Source organism: Scyliorhinus torazame, chromosome 17 (genome assembly GCF_047496885.1).
Source record: "Scyliorhinus torazame isolate Kashiwa2021f chromosome 17, sScyTor2.1, whole genome shotgun sequence".
NCBI lineage: Eukaryota > Metazoa > Chordata > Chondrichthyes > Carcharhiniformes > Scyliorhinidae > Scyliorhinus > Scyliorhinus torazame.
The window spans coordinates 100,878,693-100,898,050 of record NC_092723.1 but is presented as its reverse complement, the minus strand read 5'-3'; the positions used below and the strand labels follow the sequence as shown (position 1 = coordinate 100,898,050).

The following is a 19,358-nucleotide window of genomic DNA, read 5'->3' as shown; positions in this document are numbered from 1 at the left end:
AGACCAACAAACATAATTGTTACAAAGCGTTTACAGACCGTTCACCCCAGCAGCTCGGTGTATGCCCGACGTGAGCGTCCTTCCATACCTCTTAATCTCACCCCTTCGACCTTTTCACCCAGCTTCACCTTGTGCTGTTCACGTCAACTACTCCATGTTGAAGCCAGTTTCAATTCCATTACTAAAACTGCTTCTCATTTCTCTAATGGATTAATGACTGCAAATTATTCTTCAATTTTACCAGAGTTTTCCTGATGGCTCAAAGGTTGAGTTAGTCACTCCAACTGGACCAAGGTTCTGATACCAGAATTTTCCACTCCTCCTGTTGGATGTTGGATGTTGGATGTTGGATGGCCCATCATTGCCGGCAGCAGGATCTTATGGTCCCACTGTTAACGGGGTTTCCCATTGTATGGACTATCCCCCCAACCTGCTGCCAAGAGCGGGGTTTCGCTGTCAGTGTGACCATAAGATCCCGCCGACAGGAATGGCTGGAAAATTCCGGCCAATGTAACCAACAACCCAGCCATTGCATAAACACTAGTTGATCTCCATGTGCTCATGTCTTCATATTTATCACCAAGCAACTGAAAAGCCAAGCAAAACATTGATACACCTGGGAAACATTTGCAAAATGAATTTTATCCGAGCTGATTTTTTAAATGCATGGCACAACATTTTCACAGACATCCATTTCCATAGTCGTAATTATTACAAAGCTTTCCTTTTCCATTTCCTACAAGTCCTACAATGCGCAACCTCTTGTGGTTTAAGCAGAAGTCGAGAATGGCTGCTCTGATCACGGCTCTGATCACTGAGATACTCTTTCCCGTTATCCTCTGGGTTTTGGGGCCCTACCAAAGACTGTTCCACTTGCAATTGTGCAGGGACAGCCTCTACTTGGAACAGATCAGTGACACCTTGTTAGTCCACAACTGAGATTCCTGCCATCCTGTCTAAGGCAGCGGAAATGTTTACATAAACATAAACATTAACAAAAACATAGACTGATATGATAGCCACAACCGAAGTTGCACAGAAGAGGTTAGCCTGAGCACGGAAGATAGCCTTTCAATGCCCAATAACGTCAATTCACGAATGCTTGAGTTGGCCTCTTCCATCCTCTGTGCTGTTGGGGACAGTGCATGCTAGGACTACTAGTATCTCCCAGATCTGCTGCTGTCCCTCTATAATTCTTCTATTCATTGATAATTTCTGGGCTTCAGCGCTTATATCTCACTGAGCTGAGCTTGAAGAGCACCATCCAACATGGTCTCTCCCCAGTTTTATCTGACCACTCTTTGTTCCTGCTCATTAATGAACTGTGATTCACCAGGTGAAAACTTGATGGTCTGTAAGAACCCACTGTGGTGCTAATGCCTGGGTGACATGTGCCCTATAAATGGGTGCGCCCTCAGAAGGAATCAGTCACTCTGAGGAATTGTCATCCAGCAGGCCATGAGCTGCTATTTGATATTCCCAATTTTAATTGCTCCACCGTGGTCACCATGGCTTCAGCGTGAATCACAATGGAAAATACACCAGTGTCCCATCCTTGATCAAAGATTTGGAATTGGAATCTCTACAGCAAAGGTGAGAGAAAAATAGACTGGCCATGTTGTATTAAAGATGGACTGGACATGTGAGAATTGACAGAAACATGTACCTGGACCCTTCGCCAATGACACATAAACTACAAGATCATTTGTTTCAAAGGTAGTGCATCAATGAACTTCATTCCCAAGAGCAATCCCACAAAGGAATAAGCTGTCAAAAGAAATAGTTGCAGTCCCACCACTTGATGGATCTTCAAGATCCATCTTTACGTTAATTATTTCAAGTTTTTATTATCAAGGCGACCATCTCAGCAGTTCGTGCCTGTTTTTAGCCTGTGCTGTCCATAGAAAGATTTATGGAATTTGGATGTATCCTGTGGTGCTGAAGCAACTAACTCAGAAGCAAAAGCTGTAGGTCCCAGGTCCTAGAATTCCCTTCCTAAGCCTTTCTGACTCTTTAACTCACTTTCAACAACTACACATTTTATTGATATAATGCCTTTAATGTGACAAAATGTGCCACAGTGCTTACAGGGGCATTATGAAACAACATTCAACACTAGTCTACAGATGGTCTGGGCTGTGGGTGTCTTTAGTTGGGCCAGCATTTTTATTGTCCATCCCTAATTGCCCTTGAGAAGGTAGTGGTGAGCTGTCTTCTTGAAACTGCAGTCCATGTCTGAATGAAATGACGCATAAAGAATTAAGAAAAAATATAAGGATTTATGTGCTGTGATGGAAGTAGAAATTGTTATATATTGTATTTTATATCTGTTGTATTAAGGCTTTTAATAGCCTGGGTTAAGATATATATTTGTTGCAGTAATATTATTAAAGAATCTAGGTTAATGTATCCAAACGGTGTCTGCGCTAAAGCTGTAATTAAGAAGTTGTAAAAGGTCAGGTCATGATTAATTCCAACCACTTACTTAGTTACAGATAAAGGGTAATGAAATCATGTTTTGATTGCTTGAGATTCCCTGGAATATAGTTGATTTATTGGGTGGCGGGGGAGGATATTTTGTCCGAGCTAAATAGATTATGGAATTTGGTGGGATACAGATGATGTAATTAACGGCAGGAGCCAGGTCTCCTTTTGCAGTTTGATATATGATTTTAAGGTGAACAGCAGTTTTGCGAAATGCTTCTATGTTCAGCAAAAGTGTGCTGGATCTGATCCTGAAAAGGTCTTTCTCTCCAAAGGTCTCCACAAGCAAGTAATATGTTTGTTAACTTTATTTATAAGTGGCATTTGAACTGTATTGGATTGCTTAATTGGATTTATAGTAGCAGGTATAGATAGTAAGTTCAAGTTTTTCTTTTTGTTCAAAAACTTTTAAACTGATAATAAAGTTTTTTACTTGATGTTAATGTGATTAATTTTGTCTTCAAATTAAAGTTTGTTTGAACATAAGAGATTCCTATTGGTCAGAGTCATCACTCCTTCCTCATAGGTTTATAAGTTTAAAAAAATGATTGGGGTTCTTGTCCATGATCCTAACAAATGTTGGGGTCTTGTCCATCCTAACACTGCGCGGAGGACTTGAGATGCATAGTAGCAGGGTGAAACAGTTACTTTGTTAAACATAGTGGAGGATAACAGTCTTGGGACCTAGATCATAGTTGTGCCTAGTTGCAAAGTAGGGCTCTCTCAGAGAATTAAGCTTTTGTGAAGACACAAAAGCAGGGGCGTCATTCTCCGACCCCCCCGCCGGGTCGGAGAATGGCCGTTGGCCGCCGTGAATCCCGCCCCCGCCCCCGCCGAAGTCTCCGGTACCGGAGATTGGGTGGGGGCGGGAATCGGGCCGCGCCGGTTGGCGGGACCCCCCGCTGGATTCTCCGGCCCGGATGGGCCGAAGTCCCGCCCAGGAATTGCCTGTCCCGCCAACGTAAATCAAACCTGGTATTTACCGGCGGGACCAGGCGGCTTGGGCGGGCTCCGGGGTCCTGGGGGGGGGGGGCACGGGGCGATCTGACCCCGGGGGGTGCCCCCACGGTGGCCTGGCCCGCGATCGGGGCCCACCGATCCGCGGACGGGCCTGTGCCGTGGGGGCACTCTTTCCCTTCCGCCTCCGCTACGGCCTCCACCATGGCGGAAGCGGAAGAGACTCTCCCCACTGCGCATGCGCGGGAAACTGACAGCGGCCGCTGACGCTCCCGCGCATGCGCCGGGAAACTGACAGCGGCCGCTGACGCTCCCGCGCATGCGCCGCATTTCCGCGCCAGCTGGCGGGGCAACAAACGCCATTTCCGCCAGCTGGCGGGGCGGAAATCCCTCCGGCGTCGGCCTAGCCCCTCAATGTTGGGGCTAGGCCGCCAAAGATGCGGAGCATTCTGCACCTTTGGGCCGGCGCGATGCCCGTCTGATTGGCGCAGTCTTTGGCACCAGTCGGCGGACATCCCGCCGTTGGGGGAGAATTTCGCCCCAGAAGTCTGTCTGTGGCAGACACCCTGGGTGCAATTCTCCCATCAGGAGACTAAGTCCCGACGTCGGAGTGAAAACCAGAGTGTGTCACTCCGGCATCGGAGGCCGTTCCCAGCCCCCTATTCTCCCATCCCCAGGGGGGGGCTAGGAGCGGCACCGCGTCATTTACGTGCGCCGGGCCTTGGCGGCGCATAAAAGCGGCGCCGCGTAAATGACGCGACCGGCACCGCGTAAATGACGTCATCCGGCGCCGCGTAAATGACGTCACCCATGCATGCTGGGGTTGGCCGGCGCCAACCCGCGCATGCGCGGTTGCCGTCCTCCCTGCGACCGCCCCGCGAAAAGATGGTAGATCGATCTTGCAGGGCAGCGGAGGAAAGGAGGTCCTCCTTCAGAGAGGCCGGCCCGCCGATCGGTGGGCACCGATCGCGGGCCAGACCCCTTTTGAGCCCCCCCCCCCGGTGCAGGAACCCCGCTCGCCCCCCACAGGCCACCCCCCCGCGTTCCCGCGCTGTTCCCGCCGGCAGCGACCAGGTGTGGATGGCGCCGGCGGGAACCTGTCATGTTGGGCAGGCTGCTCGGTCCATCCGGGCCGGAGAATCGGCGCTCACCCATTACCAATGGCAAGCGGCGATTCTCCCACCGTCCAGCCGTGATTCGTGCCGCGCCGGTTTGGGGGGGTGGGAGAATCGTGTGCTGGCGTCGGGACGGCGTGGCGGGCCTCAGGCGGCGCCCGGGCGATTCTCCCACCCGGCGTGGGGGGGGAGAATTCCGCCCCATAATTCTACTCTAACCTAGAAAAAAGGATCCCAAAAGAAAGATCCTGAGCGGGATTCTCCGTATTGCCAGCGCCCGGGGTTTCCCGACGGCATGGGACTGCCACATAATGGGAAACCCCATTGACCAGCCGGCGTAATGGAGAATCCCTCCAGTGGGTTGGTGCAGAAATGTGGTGCGGCGGGGGGGAGAATCCAGCCGCCTGTGTGGTAATTATTTTGTGGATTTGGCTCATAGTGTTAAAACCAATGGGATATTGTTTTGGGGAATGTGTACTCTCAGATCTGAGGAAAAAAGTTTAATAAACGTTTTATTCAAATAATTTACAACAAGACTGATCCCTTCCCTCACTGGGTTTCATCTCTTTTCTCCCATTTTTTTCCAAATCACAAAAATAAATGGTTAAGAACTGGTGTTCCACGTTTCCTTTCTGGGGTTTGGGATGCCATTGCATTGAACGTCAGTGGGCTTATAAAAAAAATGGTGCAGATCCACCCATGTTGCCGTTGGGAGGAAGTTCCAGCAACAGTGAAGGAATGGCGAGATAGTCAGGATGGTGAGTGACTCTGAGGAAACCTGCAGATGATGCTGTTCCGCATGTGTCTACTGCCCTTGTCCTTCTCGATGACCGAGGTGAGGTAATGGGTTTGGGAAGTGCTGTTGAAGGAGCCGTAGTTAGTTCCATAGGTGGGTGTCTCAAAAGCAAAAAATTCTTCTCTTCAGGCAATCTTCTTTGACCAAACCTTTTTTAGCATCTGGCTAATATCTCCTTACATGATTTGGTGTCAAATTTCATTGATAATGCTTCTGTAAAGAATTTGTATTTATCCATTGCCTTTAATGTAAAAGGTTTGCGCTCTGACTGAATTTCTAATTTTTCCTCTCCAATAATTTCATCCCAATTTGTCCAACTGAATCTGTAAAAAGTGGGTCCTCCATGTCTATAATTCTTGAAATTACCTTCTGACTATCAAAGCTATCTTGCCCTGAGCATCCATTTCAATACCACAACACGACAATGTCAGTTGTTGTAACGGGCAGCAGTTTTCCATCATTGGCCATCGTTGCTTTCAATCAAATGTATTCTGTGTTTTATCACAATTTATTTACTTCTATGATAGAAGTAGCTGTGAAATGCCAAAATAAATTACTATAAGGAATCTGACATGAAATAGTGCTTTTCATAATCTCAGAACATCCAAAATCATAGGGAATTACATACTTGAAATATAGATCCTGTAATGAGAAAGGGAATGGAGTATACTTGATGTACTTTGATACTGTAAAATAATGCTGTAGTTATAAAGAACTAAACTTTATCAAATCTTTGCCTTTCAGACAGCTTATCACCATAGCTGCCTCAGCTCTACATTCAAGAGCTCGCCCAACCACTGCACCTGAATTGGACTCTCTAAAACAGCAAAGGAGGTAAGAATAGATTATGTAATTCCTGAAAAGGGAGCAAGGTTTATATTGCATTACAACAGGTTCTATTCAGTCGCTTGGTAGCATAGAACTTGAATATTGCTGAAAAAAGAGACAGGTTGTCAAAGGTTTCATCTTGCACTCATCAAGGAGTGCCAAATTTCAAACAATCAGACAATTTATACTACGGGGGGAAAGGGTGCTGATTGGTTGGCAAGTCAATTTTAATTGACGAGTATTGCCAAGCAGAAATAATGGGATATCGGTTCCCCATGTATCTAAATAATTCAAAAAAGGCACAAGGCTTGGGCATATTCCGTTTTTTGCAGAGAACACATCCCTGTATATGAATGTATGTCGCTTCTGGCAAATGTAAATGATCCATGTTACGAGCTCTACTAATGATCTTAAATTGTCTCTCAGTGTCGCCATTAGCACACTCATGATTGTTTAGCCATTGCTGCCCATCTGCGAAATCGAACTCGGAGGTCTGCTGGATCCCAGGTCCCAGCTGGGTCCCTGCGTGATGCTGAACCTCTGGTTCAGGGTTACCCGGAGCTGATGGAGATGATCGGGAGCAGCCGGGACATTCAGAGGGAGATGTCAGCGACACTCTGGCAGGTCCATAGACGTTTGGAGGGGTCCCAGAGGTGTCCCTGGCAATGCATGGCACCGAGGCCAACACTACTAGGGTGGCGACCACAGTGGAAAGGCTGGTGCACAACATCGGCATGATGAGTGAAGGTGTCCAAGGCACGGCGCAGTCGGGTGAAGGGCAAGGCTGAGGGCCTCGGCAGAATGTCTGTCTCGCTGGGGGATGTTACCCAGTACCAGGCTGACCTTGATGAGGTGCTGCAGGACATGTCCCGCTCTAAGGTGGGAATGACCGAGGCACTGCGGAGCCTGTCCCAGACTCAGGTGGGCATTGCCGAGGTGCTGCAGAACATGGCCCAATCACTGAGGGGCCGTCGACATGATGATGCAGGGCTGGCTGAGCCAGGTGAACCAGGGACAGCCATGGCTCGAACCAGCTGCCCTCTGTCCCGAGGTGTACCCCAGGGCTCTTTGGGCGTGGAGCAGGAGGAGAGGGCGCTGGGTGCCAAACCAGACCCATCCCATGCAGTGGAGATAGTGGCCACCAGCTCCCCTGAGGTCCACTCCTCTGATGAGACCGCATCTCAAAGTCAGCACACGGGACAGGGCATTGCTGTGCATGTGCCGTCGACAAGTGTGCAGGGGGTTCTCTGGTCCCAGAGCCCCCAGAGGACGCGGCCAGGGGCATCGAAGGCCACGGGATGTGGTAAGCAGCTGGCTGCCTCCACCTCCTAATTGCATCCTGGGGACACACCTAGGCGTAGCGGTAGAGCAAGGAAGGTCAAACACATTGAGGATCACTGAGGGCACCGGGGGAGGGACGGCTCTGTCACTTTATTTCGCAAACTCGTCCCAACCTCCGAACCCTTGGCCCATCTCTCCAGGCACCCCCCACCCCATCCTTGCCGTAGCACTCACCCACCCTCTGCCCGTGTACATGTCCCCGGAACTGTGACCCATACCCTGGGTGTTCGGATATTGGCTACTGCTTGTGTGGTGTTGCCTCCCTCAGTGTTCAAGCAGTGCCCAGGCATCAAGGTGTGTTTGGGATGCTAGGCAATGACTCCCACATGCTACATGGACCACCCACCCACGGGAATCCACTTGGGTTGTGTGAAGTGCTCACTTAACCACAATTGCTAATTCCCTATTAGCAATAGTCTTCAGCCGCATGGCCAGAGGCCTTGGCAGTCATGGGGGTTATGGGTGGTTAGTGGGCCAGACGGGCAGGGGCTCGGGTTGCCCCACAGAATGGGTACTTACGACCCCCTTCTGGGGGCACCATGATCCCTCATCATGTGACTTCCACAAGTTCAAAGTCCATTTTCCAAACAAAGGCTGGTGTGTGTTGATTCCAATCATCCTGTGTTGTCATAGAACATAGAAAAATACAGCACAGAGCAGGCCCTTCGACCCACGATGTTGTGTCGAACTTTTGTCCTAGATTAAGAACAAATTAATCTACACCCCATCATTCTACCGTAATCCATGTACCTATCCAATAGCCGCTTGAAGGTCCCTAATATTTCCGACTCAACTCTTCCACAGGCAGTGCATTCCATGCCCCCACTACTCTCTGGGTAAAGAACCTACCTCTGACATCCCCCCTATATCTTCCACCATTCACCTTAAATTTATGTCCCCTTGTAATGGTTTGTTCCACCCGGGGAAAAAGTCTCTGACTGTCTACTCTATCTATTCCCCTGATCATCTTATAAACCTCTATCAAGTCGCCCCTCATCCGTCTCCGTTCTAATGAGAAAAGGCCTAGCACCCTCATCCTTTCCTCGTAAGACCTACTCTCCATTCCAGGCAACATCCTGGTAAATCTCCTTTGCACCTTTTCCAAAGCTTCCACATCCTTCCCAAAATGAGGCGACCAGAACTGCACACAGTACTCCAAATGTGGCCTTACCAAGGTTTTGTACAGCTGCATCATCACCTCTTGGCTCTTAAATTCAATCCCTCTGCTAATGAACGCTAGCACACCTTAGGCCTTCTTCACAGCTCTATCCACTTGAGTGGCAACTTTCAAAGATCTATGAACATAGATCTCTCTGCTCCTCCACATTGCCAAGAACCCTACCGTTAACCCTGTATTCCGCATTCATATTTGTCCTTCCAAAATGGACAACCTCAAACTTTTCAGGGTTAAACTCCATCTGCCATTTCTCAGCCCAGCTCTGCATCCTATCTATGGCTCTTTGCAGCCGACAACAGCCTTCCTCACTATCCACAACTCCACCAATCTTCGTAACGTCTGAAAATTTACTGACCCACCCTTCAACTCCCTTTTCCAAGTCATTAATGAAAATCACAAACAGCAGAGGACCCAGAACTGATCCCTGTGGTACGCCACTGGTAACTGGGCTCCAGGCTGAATATTTGCCATCCACCACCACTCTCTGACTTCTATCGGTTAGCCAGTTTGTTATCCAACTGGCCAAATTTCCCACTATCCCATGCCTCCTTACTTTCTGCATAAGCCTACCATGGGGAACCTTATCAAATGCCATACTAAAATCCATGTACACTACATCCACTCCTTTACCTTCATCCACGCGCTTGGTCACCTCCTCAAAAGAATTCAATAAGACTTGTGAGGCAAGACCTACCCCTCACAAATCCGTGCTGACTATCCCTAATCAAGCAGTGTCTTTCCAGATGCTCAGAAATCCTATCCCTCAGGCCTACCACCAAAGTAAGACTAACTGGCCTGTAATTCCCAGGGTTATCCCTAGTCCCTTTTTTGAACAGGGGCACGACATTCACCACTCTCCAATCCCTGGTACCACCCCTGTTTACAGTCAGGACGAAAAGATCATTGCCAATGGCTCTATAATATCATCTCTTGCTTCCCATAGAATCCTTGGACATTTCCCATCAGGCCCGGGGGACTTGTCTATCCTCAAGTTTTTCAAAATGCCCAACACATCTTCCTTCCTAACAATTATTTCCTCAAGCTTACCAGTCTGTTTCACACTGTCCTCTCCAACAATATAGACCCTCTCATTCGTAAACACTGAAGAAAAGTACTCGTTCAAGAACTATCCTATCTCTTCAGACTCAATACACAATCTCCCGCTACTGTCCTTGATCGGACCTACCCTCGCTCTAGTCATTCTCATATTTCTCACATATATGTAAAAGGCCTTGGGGTTTTCCTTGATCCTACCCGCCAAAGATTGTTCATGCCCTCTCTTAGCTCTCCTAATCCCTTTCTTCAGTTCCCTCCTGGCTATCTTGTATCCCTCCAGTGCCCTGTCTGAATCTTGTTTCCTCAGCCTTACATAAGTACCCTTCTTCCCCTTAACAAGACATTCAACCTCTCTTGTCAACCATGGTTCTTTCACTCGACCATCTCTTCCCTGCCTGACAGGGACAAACATATCAAGGAGACATAGTATCTGTTCCTTGAACAAGTTCCACATTTCAATTGTGTCCTTCCCTGACAGCCTCTGTTCCCAACTTATGCACTTCAGTTCTTGTCTGACAGCATCGTATTTACCCTTCCCCCAATTGTAAACCTTGCCCTGTTGCACGTACCTATCCCTCTCCATTACTAAAGTGAAAGTCATAGAATTGTGGTCACTATCTCCAAAATGCTCCCCCACTAACAAATCTATCACTTGCCCTGGTTCATTACCAAGTACCAATTCCAATATGGCCTCCCCTCTGGTCGCACAATCTACATACTGTGTTAGAAAAGCTTCCTGGACACACTGCACAAACACCACCCCATCCAAAATATTTGATCTAAAGAGTTTCCACTCAATATTTGGGAAGTTGAAGTCACCCATGACTACTACCCTGTGACTTCTGCGCCTTTCCAAAATCTGTTTCCCAATCTGTTCCTCCACATCTCTGCTGCTTTTGGGGGGCCTATAGAAAACTCCCAACAAGGTGACTGCTCCTTTCCTATTCCTGACTTCAACCCATACTGCCTCAGTAGGCAGATCCTCCTCGAACTGCCTTTCTGCAGCTGTTATACTGGGCGGGATTCTCCCGTACCCGGCGGGGCAGGAGGTCCCGGCGGGATGGAGTGCCGTGAACCACTCTGGAGCTAGGTCGCCCATTCCGCACCTTCAGGGGCTAGGCCCGCCCCGGAGTGGTTGGCGCCCCGCCGGCCGGCGTGGAAGGCCTTTGGAGCCGCGCCAGCCGGGGCCGAAGGGACTCCGCCGGCCGGTGCGGGTCTGCGCATGCGCAGGAGCGTCAGTGGCTGCTGAAGTCATCCCCGTGCATGCGCAGAGGGGGTTCACCTACGCGCGGCCATTGCGGAGGCTTACACGGCTGGCGCGTAGGAATAGAGTGCCCCCACGGCGCAAACCTGCCCGCGGATCGGTGGGCCCCGATCGCGGGCCAGGCCAAAGTGGGGGCACCCCCCCCCCCCGGGCCAAATCGCCCCTCGCCCCCCCCCAGGACCCCGGAGCCCACCCACGCCGCCAGGTCCCGCCAGTAAGGGACCAACTCTAATTTACGCCGGCGGGACCTGCATAGAACGAGCGGAACTTCGGCCCATCACGGGTCGGAGAATTGCCAGGGGGGGCCCGCCGACCGGCAGGGCGCGATTCCCGCCCCCGCCGAATCTCCGGCGCCTGAGAATTCGGCAGCCGGCGGGGGCGGGATTCACGCCGACCCCCGGCGATTCTCCGACCCGGCGGGGGGTCGGAGAATCCCGCCCACTATCTCTAATTAACAATGCAACCCCCCCCCCCCCACCTCTTTTACCACCCTCCCTAATCTTATTGAAACATCTATAACCAGGAAACTCCAACAACCATTTCTGCCCCTCTTCTATCCAAGTTGTGACCTTGAGATTCACCCAGTCTGGCTTGGATGAGGGAAGCCAGCATAATACAATGGAAGGGTGATAGGATCCACTTACATCAGATGTAAGAGCTGAAATAGGCCATTCAGCCCGTTGCGTCTGCTCTGCCATTCATTGAGATCATGACTGATCTGACATGATAATCCTCAACTCCACTTTCCCCTCCCCCCTTATCCCCATAACCCTTGATTCCCTTACTGACTAAAACTCTCTCTATCTCAGCCGTGAACATAACTTTACGACCCAGCCTCTACAGCACAATGCACTAAAGAATTCCACAGATTCACTACCCTCTGGGAGAAGAAATTCTTCCTCATCTCTATTTTACGTAGATGGGCTCTTTGAGATTATGCCATCTAGTCCTAGACCTAGACTCTCCCACAAGAGGAAACATCCTCACAGCATCATCTATCCTGTGAGCATCCTCAAGCATGACTCAATAAGTTCACCTCTCATTCTTCTAAACTCCAATGAATACAGGCCTAACCTACTCAACCTCTCCTCGTAATAAAATCCCTCCGTACCTGGCATCAACCTACTGAACCTTCTCTGGATTGCCTCCAATGTCGGTATATCTTTCTTTAGATCAGGGGATTAAAACTGTTCACTGTATTCCAGGTGTGGTCTAACTAGTGTCTTTCATAGTTTTAGCAAGACTTCCCTATTTTTATACTCCATTCCCTTTGAAATAAAGGCCAACATTCCATTTGTCTTCCCAATTACTTGCTGAACTTGCAAGCTAGATTTTTGTGATTTATGCACACGGACCTCCAAATTCCTCTGCTGCAGATTTCTGCAGACTTTCTCCATTTAAATAATATTCAGTTCCGTTATTCTTCCTACCAAAGTGTGTAACTTCACATTTTTCTACATTATGTTCTATCTGCCAGGTCTTTTGCCCACACACCAAACCTGTAGACCCTTTGTGTCATCCTCACCACTTGCCTTCCCACCTATTTTGTGTCATTCTCAAACTTGACAATAGTACATTCACTTATTCATAGAATTTACAGTGCAGAAGGAGGCCATTCGGCCCATCGAGTCTGCACTGGCTCTTGGAAAGAGCACCCTACCCAAGGTCCACACCTCCACCCTATCCCCATAACCCAGTAACCCCACCCAACACTAAGGGCAATTTTGGACACTAAGGGCAATTTATCATGGCCAATCCACCTAACCTGCACATCTTTAGACTGTCGGAGGAAACCGGAGCACCCGGAGGAAACCCAAGCACACACGGGGAGGATGGGCAGACTCCGCACAGACAGTGACCCAAGCCGGAATCGAACCTGGGACCCTGGAGCTGTGAAGCAATTGTGCTATCCACAATGCTACCATGATGCCTTACTTCCCTCGTCCAAGTAATTAATATATATATTGCAAATTATTGTGACCCTAACACTGATACCTGTGGTACTCCACTAGTTACAGGTTGCCATCCTGAAAATGTCCCTCTTGTCCATACTAATATACTACCCTCAACACCATGGGCTCTTATCTTATTGAGTAGCCTTTTGTGCGGTACCTTATCTTACGCACATCGGGATTCTCCACCCCCGCGCCGAAGTGCCCACGCCGTCGTGAATGGCGTTGAGGTTCACGACGGCGCGAAACAGCCTCGATCCCGACCGATTCATGCCCCGACATTGGGCTAGGATCGGGGCCGCGTCATCTACACGCGCCAGGCCTTGTCGCCGCGTAAAGGCGTCGCCGCATAGATGACGCGGCCGGCGCCGCATAACTGGCGTCACCCGCGCATGCGTGGTTGCCGTCCTCTCTGAGTCCGCCCCGCAAGAAGATGGCAGACAGATCTTGCGGGGCCGCAGAAGGAAGGAGGTCCTCCTTCAGAGAGGACGGCCCGACGATCGGTGGGCACCGATCGCGGGCCATCCCACATTTGAGGTACCCTCCGGTGCAGGATCCCCCCTCGCCCCCCTGCAGGCCGCCCCCCCCCCCCCCCCCCAGCGTTCGCGCGCTGTTCCCGACGGCAGCGACCAGGTGTGGATGGCGCCGGGGGGAACCCGCCGTTTTGGCCTGGCCGCTCGGCCCACCCGGGCCTGAGAATAGCGGGGGTGCCGGAGAATCGCCATTTTGGGTGTCTCCGGCGATTCTCCGGCCTGCGGCCCGTGGATCTCGACCGGGCCATTCCCGCCGCTTGGGAGGGCGTCGGACCGGCGTCCCGGGAAATTTTGCCGGCCCAGGCAATTCTCCCAACCGGCGCGGGAGTGGAGAATCTCGCCCATGGCTTTTGATGTTTCCTTTTGTCCAAGGTGAAACATAAAGAGACAGGCTGGCTGGAATGCTGTAGTTCTTTTGATGTCCATCCATCCTTAAACAAAGGGTTGTGTGAATTCTCCAGACGACTGTGAATGTCTTTACTTAATTAGGTACTCGCTTGAGACTCAACTGTCTGAAGCTCAAAATGCCAAAGGTCACATGATTTGCAGATGTCATTTTAGTCTGTTTCTGTCCAATTTTTAAAAGGATGTACTGAAAGTCCATAATATGCTAGGACAACAGTGAAGAGAACCATTTTTTGAAAGACACAGGAATGGAGAGAACTGGGAAAGACCAAGATCCAGCCAGTCCTAATGTTGGACATACATAGACTGGGGTAATTTTGACTTTGGGTGATAATTGAAATGGGCAACATTGGTTCAGAAACGTATTGTAAACTTTTGATTCAAATCACCGTGATTGAATCAATATTGAATCCTTTACACTATTCTTCATATAAGGTTGACTATCAATGACTTTTCAATAATACATAAATAATCTCCATACTGAGATAGTGATAGGGAGAGGAAAATAAATGTGAACCTTGTGCCTTATATATAGACCATTGATTTTCCTTTAGTATTTGAGGTACAACATTTAATTCCAGTCTGCTTGGAACACTACCATCAGCAACATACAAAACACAAAGGCTGCCAGATAGTACAGTAGTTAATGGGTGTGATGCAACAACATAGGGTGTTGTTTATTTTGTCCACAAGAACATTTATGGTCATGAAGATCTCTCCTTCAGGAGAAACCATTCTACTCCAGTAAGACGTCAAAACAGATTAAAGCAAAGGCCACCAACCTCATTTTTTAAAAAAAATTTGGCCGACCTGTCTCCTGGGAGGGGCAATCAGAAACCCCCAACCCCCCATTCTCCACCCCCCTCCCACCCATCCCATGCCGCTCCATTAAGCTGGAGATGAACAGGTTGGAGGCAAGTTTGAGGTTTTCTTTAAATTCTCAGTAACCCAACCCCACCCGTTTTTTTTTAAGAAGTAAATTCAACCCGGCGTAGCAGAAGAAAATAAGAATAAATATGCAGCCAGTGCTGAGATTGATGCCCTGCCCAAGTAAAAGAGAGAGGAACCAGTTCCCACACAAACATTTAGTGCGAAATACTGCAAAATTCTGAAATAAACAGAAAATGCTGGAAATACACAGCAGGTCTGACTGGCTGTGCAGAGAAAAAAGCAAAGTTAACATTTCAGCTTTGTGATCCTTTGTCAGAACTGATAAGGAGCCGCCGCCCTGTAACATAACTTCCAATATGACACCTGGCAAGCTTTGAAACATTTTGAGATTTGTTTAATTTTAGGCTTACTTTATTGAGAGTTTTAAGTCTTTGTGAGAAGGAAGTTACAATGATGAACCTCATATTGAACCCCATTCGTGGGGCATATTTCATTTGAGAGCCTGCAATCTGAAGGTCACCAAAGTACTGTTACAACTGATATAATAGTAATGTGCAACTTAGTGGATTGACTATTGTATTTTAGTGTTAACACTGAGCATCGCGTTGCATTATTGATTTGTTTGATGTCTCAATGATGAGATCTTGAGACGTGTATATATAAATATGAACTATTTAAGCTAATATTTAACTATACACAGATCCCAAGTATTTTGTTATGCATGGTGCTGTCGTCTCCATGGAAGCTGCTTCTAGAATGTTTCATGATTCTATTACCATGTGACTCTATACATCATACCATGGGTGGTACTATTGTCCAGTTATGTATTAACCCTGGCTTTGCTGGGCATTTTACATTACAATGGCATGCAGGCAGAAACAACATTGTCAGCGTCTTATATGTGATATCCTAAATACATCACATTGAAAATTTTTAATGACTAATTGCTGCTTCTTTTTCTTTTAGTGGTCCTTACAATGAATACTATGAAAATCATATGGCCAGGAATGCTAATCGGCCATGTGGCGGTGTTCACACTGTAACAGGACCAGTCGGCAGACGCAATAACCGGAATCTGAACCTTCAAACAGTGTATCAGTATGGTGATCCCAATCCAATGTACAGACGGGTAAATACTCTGCATTAGCGATTTCACTTCCCTTGTCAAACAACATGTAAAATATGATGCCCTTATTTTATATCAAAATTCTATCTATATTATTTTGAAGATTGTTATGAAAGGTTCTTTTTGTGGCTTCATTTAAAATTTTCCTTCAAGTTGTGATCAAATCCACCACTTAAGCTTCTAAATTGCAGGAATGACAACCATATTTCTCTTTGTGTAATCGCTCTTTGTCACTTAACCCTTGGAATCTAGGGGGTAATTTTTTCGGGTTCCGTCCTCCGTGGCAATGAATGAAGGTGAGATGGAAAGTTTGACGGACCATTTGAAGGTCAGTTGACCTTAGTCGGGAATTCCCAGTCTCGGGGTGGGCGCGATTGGAAATCCCCAGTGAGGAGGGTGGGGCGGGGTCACATTTGCAAACTGAATGGAGGTGTTCCACAATGTGGTCACTACGTCTGTGCCTGGTCTCCCCATTGTAAAGGAGATTGTATTATGAACAGAGAATATAGGATACTAAATTGAAAGGACAAATAACTCACTGTTGAGTGTCTTGAATGGTAAGAAGGGAGGCGATAAAAGGACAGATATTGTGTCACCTCCACTTGCATGGAAATATACCATAGGAAGTGGATGGGATGTTGAAAGTGATTGAAAAATGGAGCAGGGAGTCATGGAAGGAAATTACATGCTGAAAGGGGAACAGAAGATGTGTTTGGTGATGGCATCACACAGGAAATGATGAAAATGACAGAAGATGATCCATTGAATCTGGAGGTTGGTGGGGTGGACTGTGAGCTCCTGGACACATCCATTGTGGCTCTGGGAGGAAGGGGTGGGAGTGAAAGCAGAGATGTGGCAAATGGAATGGACATGGTCCAGGGCCCTGTCAGTTACAGTGGAGGAGCCATCATTGCTTGAGGTAAAAGAAAGACCTGACAGAAGTGTTAGTATGGAAGGTTACATCATCAGAACAGATGCAATGGAGAGGGAGAGACTCTGAGAGTGAAATAGAGTCCTTGCAGGAAGAACAGTGTGAGGAATGTAGTGTAGTTATGGGAGTCTGGGCTTCATTGATTGATAGCCTAAAATGAAGTCTAATGATGAGTTAAAAGCCCATCCTGTTCACTTACCCCCTTTAGGGAAGGTAATCTGCCGCCCTTACCTGGTCTGGCCTACATATGACTCCAGACCCACAGCAATGCCCTTTAAAATGGCCTAGAAAAGCCACTCAGTTCAAGAGCAATTAGAGATGAGCAATAAATGCTGGTCCAGCCAGTGACACCCACATCCCTGAACAATTTTTTTTTTAAGTCAGGAAAGGAGACAAGGAGGGAGCCATTAGTAACACTGGAATGACGAATCCAACAAAAAGGCAGATTTAACTAGGAGCTATGCGGGAACCTGGTAGCATAGTGGTTAGCACAGTTGCTTCACAGCTCCAGAGTCCCAGGTTCGATTCCCGGCTTGGGTTACTGTCTGTGTTTGCAGTCTGCACGTTCTCCCTGCGTCTGCGTGCGTTTCCTCCGGGTGCTCCGGTTTCCTCCCACAGTCCAAAGATGTGCAGGTTCGGTGGATTAGCCATTCTAAAATTGCCCTTAGTGTCCAAAAAGGTTAGGTTGGGTTATGGGGATAAAGGGGATAGGGTGGAGGCATGGGGCTCAAGTAGGGTGCTCTTTCCAAGAGCCGGTGCAGACTCGATGGGCTGAATGGCCTCCTTCTGCACTGTAAAGTCTATGATCCTATGATACCCATAGCAACATCTTTTATTTGGAGTAAATGAGTGGAGTCAACGAAGAAGTTGTTCAGGTTGAGAACACGTTAAGCCAGGTGGAGGAGGGTGGACTGGGACTGATTGAGCCTACATGCAGGGATAAAGTGGAGAGCCATAAAATTATCCTGTTGGGGGATGAAGGTCTAAAGGCATAGAACATCCATGTTTAAGAGGAGGCCAGGAAACTGGAAACTGTTAAAGTGACAGATGGCATCGGAAATGCCATGGAGATCAGTGGGAACAGACTGAACGAGGGAGAAAAATTAGAATCCAGATATCAGCCTGTTCCTACCTCAATTGGGGCAGGGGCAGGGACAGGAATGGTTGTTAGATGTTCAGGAGTTTAAATGTTTTAAGACGAATAGGGAGAGAGGTAAAAGAGGAGGGGGAGTCGCACTGTTAATTAGAGAGTGCATCACAGATGCAGAAAAGGTGGTAATCGCAGAGGAGTTGTCTACTGAGTCAGTATGGGTGGAAGTCAGAAACAGGAAAGGAGCAGTCAATTTATTGGGAGTTTTCTATAGACCCCCCAACAGCAGCAGAGAGATGGAGGAACAGATTGGCAGGCAGAGCTTGGAAAGGTGCAGAAGTAACAGAGTTGTTGTCATGGGTAATTTCAACTTCCCTAATATTGCCTGGAACCTTCTTACTGCAGCACAAGTGGATAGCACTGTGGCTTCACAGCGCCAGGGTCCCAGGTTCGATTCCCCGCTGGGTCACTGTCTGTGCGGAGTCTGCACGTTCTCCCCGTGTCTGCGTGGGTTTTGTCCGGGTACTCCGATTTCCGCCCACAGTCCAAAGATGTGCAGGTTAGGTGGATTGGCCATGATAAATTCCCTTAGTGACCAAAAAGGTTAGGAGGGGTTATTGGGTTACGGGGATAGTGTGGATGTGAGGGCTTAAGTGGGTCGGTGCAGACTCAATGGGACAAATGGCCTCCTTCTGCACTGTATGCTCTATGTTCCATGTACAGCAAATGGTTTGGATGGAGCAGATTTTGTCAAGTGTATCCAGGAAGGACTCCTGACTCAATATGTAAATAGGCCGACTAGGGGAAGGCCATATTGGATTTGGTACTTGGCAACGAACCAGGCCAGGTGTCGGATGTCTTGGTGGGAGAGCATTTCGGTGACCATGACCACAACTCCTTGACCTTTACCATGGCCATGGAGAGGGATAGGAACAGACAGTATGGGAAAGTATTTAATTGGGGGAGGGGAAATGATACTGCTATTAGACAAGATCTGAGGAGCATAAAGTGGGAACAGTTGTTCTCGGGGAAATGCACAACAGTAATGTGGGGGTTGTTTTAAGAGCACTTACTGTGAGTGCTGGATAGTTTTATTCCACTGAGACAAGGGAGGAATGGTAAGGTGAAGGAGCCTTGGATGACAACAGAAGTGAAGCTTCTAGTCAAGAGGAAGAAGGTTGAGGAAGCAAGGATCTGGCACGGCTCTAGAGTTAGCCAGGAAGGAACTCAAAAATGGACTTAGGAGAGCTAGAAGGGGGCATGAAAAAGCCCTGGCAGGAAGGATTAGGGAAAACCCCAAGGCGTTCTACACTTATGTGAGAAATAAGAGGATGATCAGAGTGAGAGTAGGGCCGATCAGGGATAGTGGAGGGAACTTGTGCCTAGAGTCTGAGGAGATAGGGAAAGCCCTA

At 48.4% G+C, this 19,358-nt stretch overlaps 1 protein-coding gene across 1 annotated transcript in view; it reads left to right on the top strand.

The window, feature by feature from the left end:
• Nucleotides 1-19,358, top strand: part of LOC140394020 (uncharacterized) — a 186,087-nt gene that overhangs the window by 97,286 nt on the left and 69,443 nt on the right. The window contains exons 13-14 of the mRNA XM_072480791.1: nt 6,097-6,186; nt 15,766-15,928. Of these exons, the coding sequence (XP_072336892.1) occupies nt 6,097-6,186; nt 15,766-15,928 (253 nt within the window). The remainder of the gene's footprint in view (nt 1-6,096; nt 6,187-15,765; nt 15,929-19,358) is intronic.